The 12,404-nt window shown below is 42.4% G+C and overlaps 2 protein-coding genes across 6 annotated transcripts in view; one reads left to right on the forward strand and one right to left on the reverse strand.

Moving 5' to 3' along the window:
* The window catches only part of AVEN (apoptosis and caspase activation inhibitor), a 112,456-nt gene that overhangs the window by 86,338 nt on the left and 13,714 nt on the right, over positions 1 to 12,404 (reverse strand). For all 3 annotated transcript variants that reach the window (XM_080997428.1, XM_080997427.1, XM_080997429.1), the window contains one exon: positions 3,836 to 4,007. In XM_080997428.1, the coding sequence (XP_080853554.1) occupies positions 3,836 to 4,007 (172 nt within the window). The remainder of the gene's footprint in view (positions 1 to 3,835; positions 4,008 to 12,404) is intronic.
* Positions 1 to 12,404, forward strand: part of CHRM5 (cholinergic receptor muscarinic 5) — a 71,986-nt gene that overhangs the window by 30,705 nt on the left and 28,877 nt on the right. The gene's annotated exons all lie outside the window — the stretch shown is intronic.

Genomic DNA, 12,404 nt, shown 5'->3' on the forward strand with positions numbered 1-12,404 from the left:
CATTTGAGGAACTAAAAAGGGCCTTCGCCTCGGAACAACAACTCCTGCATGTGGATTTACAAAAACCGATGAGAGTGGAAACTGACGCATCAGACAGAGCTATTGGGGCGGTGCTTCTGCAGCCAGGGAAGGAGGAGTCAGAGTGGAGACCGTGTGCCTTTTTTTCGCGAAAGCTGAACAAATCCGAGAGGAACTACACGGTGTATGACCGAGAACTACTAGCCATTCATGAGGCGTTCCGGAGATGGAGGCACCTGCTAATTGGCGCACAACATAAGGTGCAAGTGTGCACTGACCACAAGAACCTAGAGTATTGGAGGACGGCACGAGTGCTCAACCAACGGCAAGTGAGATGGGCCCAGGAGTTCTCCAAATTTAACTTTGAGATTTGTTACGTGCCAGGCCCAGAGAACATTAGGGCGGACGCTCTCTCACGCAAACCTGAATATTTGGAGGGGGAGGGAGCACCCGAAGAGAGACATGTCATTCCAGAGGACCGCTGGGTGTGTGGGGCGGCATTGGTGGGACAAAGAGAACTGGTAGAGGAAACAGAGAATGATGAATACGCCCAGAATAAGCTCAGAGGTCTTAGGGGTGAGGGAGAGGAACCAGGGGGTTTCGAGGAAAGAAATGGAGCTTTGTATTACAAAGGGGCACTGTATATCCCTGAAGGAGACTTAAGGGGGAGGGTACTCAAGCAGTTGCACGACAGCCCCACGGCGGGGCATTTTGGACAACACAAAACCATGTGGTTGGTCACCAGGGAATTTTGGTGGCCTAAGGTGAGGGAAGATGTACGGGAGTATGTAAGAGGGTGTGAGCAATGCCAGCGAGCCAAAGGGGAGAGGCGGGCACCGGCGGGGCTATTAGAACCCTTACCAACCCCAGAACGACCTTGGGAGGCAGTGTCGATAGATTTTATGACTGATCTGCCGAAGTCCAAGGGGAAAACAGCCATCATGGTGGTGGTAGACCTACTAACAAAGATGTGCCACTTTGTAGCCTGCTCGCATGCAGTCACGGCGGAAGAGACAGCGAAGTTATTTGTAGAACACATTTTTAGGTTGCACGGGGTGCCATTGAGGGTGGTCTCAGACCGAGGAAAACAATTTACTTCCAGGTTCTGGAGGAAGCTCATGAGCTTACTGCAGGTGGAGGTCAACTTTTCGACTGCCCGGCACCCTGAAACCAACGGGCAGGGGGAAAGAGCAAACGGGGTCCTCCAGCAATACCTGAGGTGTTATGTCAATGACAGAGAGAATGACTGGGTAGAAAAGTTGGCGCTGGCGGAATTTGCCTACAACAATGCCGAGAATGTGTCCACAGGGATGAGCCCCTTCTTGGCTAATTATGGGTGTCATCCCAGGGCTTTCCCAGGGGGAGAAGGGGAGAGATGGGGTGTCCCGGCAGCCGAGCATTTTGTAGAAGAAATGGAAGCAATCCATCGTCAGCTCCAACTCAACTTAGAAAGGGCGAAGGAAGAATACAAGAGGCAGGCAGACAAGAACCGAAGGGAAGGTGAAACCATAAGGGTGGGAGATAGGGTGTGGCTGTCAACCCAAGGGTTGCCGTTCAAAGGAGGTTGTAAGAAATTAAGACCCAGGAGATTGGGTCCCTTTGAGGTCATTCAACAGGTCAACCCAGTGGCTTTCAGGCTCCGGTTACCCAACCACATGAAACTGCACCCAGTATTTCACAGGTCGTTACTGTCACCGTATGAGGGGGGACGAGAAGGGATGGCCACTCGGGGACCGGTCATAGAAGAAAGGGAATGCAGCAGCCATGTGGCAGAAATCCTCGACGCCAGATGGAAGGGGGATCAGGTGGAGTATTTGGTAGCGTGGGAAGGAGAACCGGAGTCAGAAAACACTTGGGTAATGGCAGAAGATATCAATGACGAGGTATTGATAGAAACGTTCCATCAAAGGTTCCCAAGGAAACCTCAGCCTGTGGAGAGGTTCCGGAGGGAATACTTTGGGACCACCGATGAGGAGGAGGAGTTGGAAGGATTCTCGGAATCGGAAGGGGAAGGGGAGATGGACTCTGAGGAGGAGGAGTACTTCGAGACCAGGAACCGCAACAGGTGGAGAGAAGTGTTCGGGACATCGGAAGATGAAGGAAGTTCATTCCGGGGTTTTGCCTCCTCACCGCCCGTAGAGGAGGGGGCGAGAGGGGATGAAGGGGGCCCTGGAGGGGAGGTGGATGTCAGGGAACTGCCATCGGAAGGAAGGGAAGTGAAAGGGCTCACACAGGTTGGGAGAGACTCAGCAGCTGAAGAGGGAACCAGTAGGGGGAGAGGAGCTGGGCTGAGGGAAAGGGAGCTGGAGGGATGGCTCAGAGACACTTCCAGCGAAAACAGTGGGGAGGTTTCAGGACCTCCTGTAGGGACACCCACTCCTCGCCGGAAACTGTCACGCAGAGAGTCCAGAAGACGTGTTTCCGTTAAGGAGCTTTTATGTTGGAAGCGATTCCGAAAGCAGCCACTGTCGGAATCTGCCAGCGACTGACGGAGCCATGTTTAAGGGGCTCCGTTACAGACAGAGGTTTGCAAACTTGACCAAACTCTGAGGGACTAGGATTTTACACACAAGCAGCTCATCGTCCCATCACAGGAACTATACAAGCCTACACAGACATAATAGGACTGCAGCTCGCAACAGCCCATAGCAGAATGAATTTGCCCACACCCAGAGAGTGCTTTTTTGGTTTTTGGTTTTTTTAAAAAGGGTGCTAGGACTCATATATTGATAAAGGTGTCATGGGTGCTAATACTCTGTACCACTGAGTACTGTCACAAAAAAGTCTATGAAAGTGTATACACACACACATCAATGACTAACAAAAAAGAAATTTCCAATTCTTATAGCAAAACGTGTTGGCAGCCATTTTCATTCGTTATAGAGCTTTGAGGATGGAATGCTCAGACAGCTTTCATTTTGCTGAAACTAAGCAATGCTGTACTGCCCTATAAGTTGAGCCCATGTGGTATTAATGTGTCCAAAGTGCACATCCAGGTTCTCCCTTTTTGCTAAAATTGTTGGATATGTTGGCATCTGTATAGCAAGTATTGGTAAGTCTGATAGACTGTGGTTCTCAGACTTAAAGAGTTTAGCAAAAATACAGAGTTGCAGTTTGCAAAAAAGTAGACTACAGAAACGATAGTCCAACGCAAAAGTTTATGGAGGCCCTGATCCAACTTGGGTCACTTTGCTGACTTCATGGTGTGACTGAGAGGAGTAAAATCACTCTAAATCACCTGACTCACCTAGTTATTCAGCCCCAGCACAAAGCTGCTACACATCCCTATCTTGATATAGGATCTTATCTAAATGGAATAAATAAAAAAAATCATTAGGGGACAGTAGCTCAGTGGTGGAGCACTGGAAACAACTTGTCAGAAACCCTGAACAACCATTGGCAGTCAGTGTAGATCAGGTATCTTCAACCTTATCAGATTCAGAGTCCATTTTTAACCCAAATATGCATTGGGGGATTTACTTCTTAATCTTTTACCATATACTTGTATGATGGTAGTGCTCCTGTTGTGACCCATCTTGCATCTGGCCGCAATACACTCATTAGTTGAAGACTGGTGGTGCAGATGATGCTAAGATAAAAGGACCAATGGCCTAGCTTGCTATAAAGCAGCTTCCTATGCTCTCACCCTTCTTGTTATAACACTGTCCATAGGCTTTTAACTAGCGATTTATTAAATCAATCTTCTTGTCGAGAATTCCATTACCAGCAGCAAAAACGAGGCATTCCAAATGCCATTATGAGGAGACAAATACGCAACATATAAAATTAAATGCTGTTTGTGATTTCTCTTGCTTACCTGCTGAGCTAAGCAAAACACTGAAGTCTGTCCCACGCTGTGATTCACCATTGTCATTTTGTGTTTCTTTCTCAGTATCTTCATAACGGTGCCAGTTGGAAACTACTTTTCTTCTTGAATAACTTCCTTGTTCTTCCTTTTCCTCTTCTTGTGACTCAAGATCAGCCGAGGCCTATGACATGTAGCAGCAAGAAGATCGAATAAGAGCTTTAATTAGCCTTTTCTTTTAATCTGTGTTTTGTTTTCTGAAAAATTAAGACAGCTACCTTAAATCAATGTCCCAATTTAACATTTCATTTAGTAGGTATGTCCAGATTACCTGCCTTGGCATGTCAGTACTTTGAACCTGCATTACTATATCTGTCTGTGACACCAAACTTCATGGAAACACTGTCCTAGTGTCATAGTAAACAGCTGATCTAGGGGATTTACATTTATCCTCTCTTCAATTTTAAGACTGTGATGGATTACCCAAAAATCTGGTAGCCCATTTATTATATCCCCTTACATTCAGTTGTGTGCCATCAGGCTTCATGTTCTTTCACAGTTAAAATTTAAAGCAAGGTTTAACCCTGGGCCAAGGTTTATTCCATGGTACTGACATTTAGAACACATCAGGGAAGTTTTTAATGTGTGACATTTTAATGTATTTTTAATCTTTGTTGGAAGCCGCCCAGAGTGGCTGGGGAAACCCAGCCAGATGGGTGGGGTACAAATACTAAATTATATTATTATTATTATTATTATTATTATTATTATTATTAACAACAACACCCACTTTCTCAAACTAGTCTTAAACCATTTACTGTTCCTTTTTAATGTCCAGATTGTATCACAAATTATCTACAGGAATTAATAATACAACAAGAATATCATGCTAACTGAAATCTGTTAGCAGCTGCTAATCTCTTGCTTTAAATGGAAAACCATTTCTTGACCTATGCAGAAGAAATGTGGGAGAACATGCTCATAACAAGCACTTGGCAACTAGCTGAGGATAGGAAGTCAGTGAGTCAGATTATTCTGCTCTGTGCCTCTTTATACCCCATAGTCTAAAAATCTTTATCTTCATTAATCTGGAAATTAATTTCTTTCTCCTTTTCTTCATCAGAAACATAGAAAGCTATCAACTTAAGCTACACTCTAGATAGCCTGGAAATGAAAGTTCATTTAGATCTTTTCCCTCAAATTCTTTGCTCCTGTTGCAGATTTGCTTATGGTGGGTTCTTAGAGAAAGCAGTGAAACAGTACTTCTACCCACGGAGCTCTCTTCCTGAGGACATATTGCCCCAGGGCCCTCCAAAATTTGGAGCAAACAGTGAAAATAGCTCACAACTATTTCTCTTCTCCTAGGCTGTGATACAGCTTGCTCCTCTCTCTGTGGCATGAGGGGCAAAGCAATGGCGGGTGAAGCCGCCGCTGCTCCAAAGTCCCTCTGCTACCAGCAACCCAATGTTGCAAGTGGCACTGGTAGTGGAAGGACTCAGGAGCAGCATCCGTTTCACCCGCAATATAGCAACGAGTAAAGCCACCATCGCGGTCTGGCCCTCATACTGGTCCTGGATGATGTATCGATACATTGCCCGGGCCTAATCATTACCATTTTACACCATAACCACTAATACTATCCTCACATTTTTGACGGAGACAAAAGCTGGAGATAAGAGGTGACAGCGGGCTTGACTAAGCCCTGAAATGAGTTTATGGCTTACAGTTCACATTCTTCACCACTAATAAGATTGATGGGCTATAACATTTACTCCAACTGACCAAAAAGCAAATTATTCAGTGAAGGAAATCAATACTTTCCCCACCAAAATTAAAACCCCAGGGAATCATTCACGGTGATAGAAGGGAACAGATCTTATGTCTGAAGACTTTTTTTGTCAAGCACACTTCTAGATCTGTTGAAAGCTAGTGGTAAGTTGCTGTATGCGAGCAAACAGCAGTCATCTACCCTATCAGTAAAGTGTTTTCATATCATCAACTTCAGGGCTCATGATGAGTAATCCAAGTTAGCAATGTTGACAAAACAGAGGGTGTGGCGCCTGAATACTGAAGTCAGCTACTGCTGTCTTAGTATAGAAACAAACACACCAACAGGAATATACTCAGGTTGATTCATATTAAGTTTTGCCAAAGTTCAGAGGTAAGGGAACAAGGGCTTTTGGCTTTCAATTCAACCTTCATTACAATAGTATTGGTGTCTACCATGGTTAGCAGTATTTTAGTCATCAATTAATGATGATCCCCAGATGTTCCATATTCAGCAACATTACCACCTTCCATCCTCCTATTTGCATATTTTAGCCAGTGGTCACTCTTTTTAGGTACAGCAATAAATTAAAAATTCAACTGTTGTAACTGGGTTACATTAAAAGTCTCTTAATAAAATTCATTTAGGGTACAATGCTATACCTAGTAGTAAGTCCACTTGAAAAAAATGACATTTACTTCTGAGTAGACATGCAGACGTGTCTAAGACTGCTGTTAGGTTTTTCAGAGCTAGTTGCTAAGTATTAATTTGAATTCTTGTAAACTTCATCTTAATTCACGGTTTAAACTATTCATCAGAAACTAAAAATCCACAGCAACCAAACCATTTACCATTTTAATGGTAACCTATCCTTAAAAATCACATCTGAATAGACATCCAGCACCAATATCCTTGCATTCTGTCTCCAACAAGCCAATTGTAACTGACAAGTTCTACTGGTTTTCCACCCACTCCAAGCTGCTAGCTTTTGAATGAACATTCCAGGGTTGTCCTAGCAACCAGATGGTTCTACCCACAACCCCATACTTACAGTAAGATTAAATCAAAACACAATTTTCTGCATATGGAAATAACAGTGGAAGAATATCTATGACCGCATAGTGGTCCATTTTTCTCTATTTCAGCATGAATTAAACTATGGAATTCTCATAGCAATGTAAAATAGTGCAGACCAATTCCACAAATTCACTGATTTCTACATTTGAGTGGATATACCTAAATTGCTAGTGCTTGCAATTTGTAATTTCATTACATACTTCAAGGACAGACCTGAAAATAGAGTATTCACATTAAAAGCCTGCTCCAAATAGTTTCATAAATGCAGAGTTCACATTTATTTTAAATATACTCATGCCTTAGAATATAATTTGCCTTTATTAGTGCAGTAGTTATGAAAGATAGAAGAGTAAAATAACCTTTTCCCCAACTGTTCTTGTTTGCCTCCTATTCTCAGTGTTGCCACTGCTTTCCACTTTTAAAAATATATATACTTTTAAAAACACAGCTGGGTTTTATGAGCTTAGATGACAACAATTCAAAGCACCTAACAGGGATTAGTAATTTTCCCATTTTCACAAAATATGAATAAAAGGTCAACTATAAATATTTAACAAAATACATTTTACTACAGGAGCTAAACAAAAACGGAGAAGGAAATGCATAAACTGGAAATTTTACTGCACCAATGTGGGAGAAAGGAACATATAATACAACAGAGTGCACCCAGTGCGCAATCAGATACACCACTGAAGACTGGGGTGTACGAATGTACCCACAGCAGACCACTACAATCATATATGCAGGCATGGTGTAGTGGATCAGCTGGACCCATGTTCAAATTCACTTCAACAAACAAATAAGACGGTGACTTTGGACTACTCTCTATTTCTCAATCTAACCTTCTCCACATGTTATGTTCTTGAAGGTCCCAGGCCACAGAGAAGTTAGGCTGGCCTCAACTAGAGCCAGGGCTTTTTCGGCTGTGGCTCCGATCTGGTGGAACACTCTGTCACACGAGACCAGGGCCCTGCGGGACTTGACATCTTTCCGCAGGGCCTGCAAGACAGAGCTGTTCCACCAGGCCTTTGGCCAGGGCACAGCCTGACTCCCTCCCTCGGCAATCTTCGCGGAGCTCTGGCCCAATAGTTGCCAGTGGCTTGAATTAATTAATTTTATAATGAATGATTTTAGACTGTTGTTTATGCTGTACTTTTGTACTGTTTTATTGTTGTTAGCCGCCCTGAGCCCGCCTTCGGCTGGGGAGGGCGGGATATAAATAAAATTTATTATTATTATTTATTATTATAGGAATTAAATAGGCAAGTCCTGGCTATGTTGCCTTAAGTTCCTTGGAGGAGTACATAATTTTATCAACTCCCCAACCACTGAGACGTTCCAGAGACAGTGCTACTCTGTTTACATATATATTAAATTTTTTTGTTTGTTTTATTAGTCACTATAATCAATATATATTTACACACACACCACACTTGTCCCCATCACAACTCTTGGCTGAAAGGCTAACCTCAAGCCACAGTAGGACTAAAACATAGGTAGGCAAACTATGGCCCAGGGGCCAGATCCGGCCCAATCGCCTTCTAAATCCGGCCCACAGACGGTCCGGGAATCAGCGTGTTTTTACATGAGTAGAATGTGTCCTTTTATTTAAAATGCATCTCTGGGTTATTTGTGGGACATAGGAATTCGTTCATCCCCCCCCCCCCCGCAATATAGTCCAGCCCCCCACAAGGTCTGAGGGACGTGGACCGCCCCCCTGCTGAAAAAGTTTGCTGACCCCTGGACTAAAACCATTCCTAAAACAATTCTTCAAAAATGCTGCAGGTGTGGCAGCTAAAAGACACTGAATGGGAAGGCACTGGTCCTACCCAACAGGACACAGTGAGCTTCCCGCTCTATTTTGTCTTTATAATTCATGGGTTTTTTGTCTCGTACCTCTGTGGGGATTCTTTCCACTTATTAATGCTTTCATGGACTACATGGGGAATTACAAAGTCGATAGGAGTGTTTCCTCACCATACCTGTGTAGGCTTCATGAGTCTCCTCTTGTACCAATCATTTCCAGCGCAGACTGCATTTGCTTTAGCTCCTACACTGAAAACCCTTATTATTTTTTGGTGTCTCTGATTTCCCACCAGGGAACACTTTAGGCAAAACTCATTCACAAATATCAAGATAACTAGACTCAACACATTCAGAAGAAACCACAAATGAATATAGCCAGGGAGAGAACACAGCTTTCTCTTGTGAAGTATCAGAGAGAGACTAGTTCTGCAATCAGAAACAGGTTGTTTTTTTCTCAGCTGCAAGTCAAAATGCTAGTTCTACTCTGTAAATACAAAAGCTGGGGAAGGTACATCATTTCTGTGCCTTTTTTGTAACGACAGGCATAATAAATTATATTGGTTGCTCCTTTGGCAACCTCGCAGCTGACAGAAGAGGTGGTGTGATGAGAAATCAAACAATCTAGTTTGTTGTCTCACTGAAATTAATTAAATTGTCCTCCATTATACTTCCTGTTTTCCCAGTTGCGCATTGTGAAGATAAGCCCAATATCCTTCCAATTAATCATTAGCTATTCATTCGAAAGCAACCATTGGTAAAAATAACTCAACCACAATTTTATCAGAAACTACCAAACTGTTAAAGTTGTAGCACTCCTCAAGGATTTGTACATTGCTCTCTTCAGACTTTGCCTGAAGATGGTTATTAAAATCTGAAGGTAGAACAGCATAAATTTTCTTGAGCTTTAAAATGTTCGTTTCTGCCTTTCTGCTGCTCATACACAGCTATTTTAAACAGTACTGCTGAAATTAAATTAATAAAGGCTGACAAAATTATAAAACTGGACCGTACAGAAGAAAACAAATCTAGGAAAGGGAAAATATGTTGCATTCATTAGTTTACATACGTTGTATTGGCTTCATTCTGACATTTAAGGCATTCATAAATACTGTACAGCTTTCCATACTGCCCTTCAGTAACTGTGATAGTTTATAACATTTTCTCAATCATTCTCCTACTGCCAATAATATCACACCTCATGCAATTCATGCAAGAAGAATGATTTCTTTCACTTATTTCCTTCATCTGTGACCTTTAGAGAGATCTACCAAAGGTAAAAGGTTTAATTAGAAAAAAAAGGTCAGCTACAGAAACAGATAGTGGGCACACAACTTTCTAATCTATGTTGTGTACATTTATGGAAGACCAAAAAATTACAAAAAACACTTCATCAACATTGGACACCAGGTCATTAGCTTTGACCTCATATGGAGCATAAAACAGAAAAAGGTGGTCCCTTCTTGTCCTTTTACCAATATATTGGTTCTCTCAGAAAACTAAGAAAAAGACTAGGTGACTGAATTTTGTTAACAGAACAGAAGCAACACTAATAATGTGCCTATGGAAACAGATGAGGAGTTCTCCCACCGCATGTTAACATTAAATTGTGAACACAGAATCACAGAATCATAGAAATGTAAAGCTGGGAGAAATCCCAAAGGTGATCTAGTCCAACCCCCTACAAATCAGAAATCATCATCTGCAACTCATCTGCATGTCCTATTTGTGGTTTTTGGTTTTGGTGCAGACCCAGTAACACTGCTTTACAAATAAAATACCTGTCAATTAGGATCAATGAGAGTTGAAGAACAAACATTGACCTGTGCTGTAACAGGGACCCCAGCTTTGTTCAGTCATTGACCCAGATATATGTTAAACATGTGTGGAAGGAGGTCATATGAGGTGTGAATTATGCTTTGTTGTCATCCGTCCCAAATATCACCATGCCCCATGGGCCTCACCTCAACATCTACCGGTACGCACTGTGTGGGAAATTTGAAAAGCAGCACCAGGGTGCATACATTTGTACGCTGGGGTCCTGATCGCATGAAGGACTACAGTTGTACGAGCACTGCTTCCTGTTTTCTATTGTCTGACTTAACATGAAACATCAGGTCAAGACCAGAAGGATAGGGTCCCACTCCTTAACACATTTAGTCCACTCTTGAAAAAACGGCTAAACAGGACTACCATTTTGCCTCCAACATTGAAACACCTTCATCTGGTGGCTTTGCTTTCATTATCACATGGATAACCATTTGCATTACTTAGGCTCCATGTGAAAAACTGAAATGCTAGCAGTGCTAGAAAAATGCATATGCACAGATACTCTTGCTCTCCCAAATAAAAACAAAATATCACATTCTTTGTCACATTATAAATAACAGAGGCACAATTGCGGCCGGCGCTTCCAGCAATCTTGCTTTGCACATCTAGGAAGCCAGCTGTTCCCTAGGCCACCCCATATTTGTTCTACAAAGAATGGAAAATAAGAACTTGTACATGTTTAAAAAAAAAAACATTGTCAAACCCCGATTTTAACCATTTTGTTCATTCTTTTAAAATATATACTATTAGAGACTAAGATTAGAGCTCCTGCAGCTTCTTTCACTTGCTAATTAATTTTCAGAAAAGACAAACCAACAAAATGATTGAGATTCCGTGTTACAGCAAACACAGCACAGAGTCTTGTGGCACATTAAATGCTAACGAATCCATCCAACCCCTCAACTGGTAGCAGCAGCACTTGATGGAGTGGTGTAGCTTCCAAGTATTGCTGAAACTGGCAGGACAGAAAGTGCCAGCTCCCAAGTTGTTGCAGCAAATGGGGCTCGGATCAGGGTCGTTGCCATCACATGAGGGCAGCAGGGTTGGCAATGAATCTACTTGGAGTATCTCCAACCCTCCGCCACTGTTTGGACAGCGCAATGGGTGCTGCTCACTAGCAGAGCATCTAGAACAGTGGATCTCAGGGTTGGAATGCTCTACAACAAATGTGTTAGTTTGTAAGATTCCATCAAACACTTGGTTGTTTTTTCCTTTAAGCCTAATGTCAGTAAGGAGACATGGTTACATGCTACCTGGGTTTCAGACTTCAGAAACATTAGCAATAGAAAATATGGCCACTAACACATCTAATAGTTTTAAGAACAAAATGTACATTCACATGGTTTTCTAGTTTCAGCTGTTTCATTCACAACCAGCTGAAAGGGCTAATGACTCATGTTGTAAAAAACATACAAACCAGCACTTAGGCGATCATTTAAAAAGGAGTCCCCCACACCTTCCAACACATGGGCATACACGGCTACAGTTGCCTCAATCCATTTCACACACACATAAAGTCAGCTTCACACCACTATTTTCATTATCAGAAAACAAGCCTCAACAACAAAAAACAAATTTCATGCATGGCACAGTGTGTGTGTGTGTGTGTGTGTGTGTGTGTATATATATATATACATACACACACACACACACACACACACACACATATAAAGTATACACAAGTGGTTGTCTACTAAGGATCAAATGCAGTACTGGCTCAAGGCATTTTTCTGCCACAAGCAGAGTACAAATGGTGCTACCCTTCTGGTGTAGACAACACTTTTAAGAAGTCTCACTGCACCATTCAGACATTTCTTCCTTCTTCTTTTCCTCTACAACCCATGGTGTTGCAGCCTGAAGCATATTGCTTTACCCTGCCGCATGGCAGACTAGCCCTGATCAGAAACCTGCTTGCATGTATTTGACAGCAAAAGTCACACATTTAAACTTATATGCACTATTCATAAATGACACCATTCATCTGTACTTTAAAGACACTGTTGTTTGTACTCAGGAATTAATTTCCACCTGCAGAAAATGCCTTATAAAGAGGACTTAATACAAAGTTTCTCTGAAAGCAGACCTGCAAGTAGAAAAGCACTC

Source organism: Podarcis pityusensis (genome assembly GCF_964106645.2).
Source record: "Podarcis pityusensis genome assembly, chromosome: 1".
Classification (NCBI taxonomy): Eukaryota; Metazoa; Chordata; class Lepidosauria; order Squamata; family Lacertidae; genus Podarcis; species Podarcis pityusensis.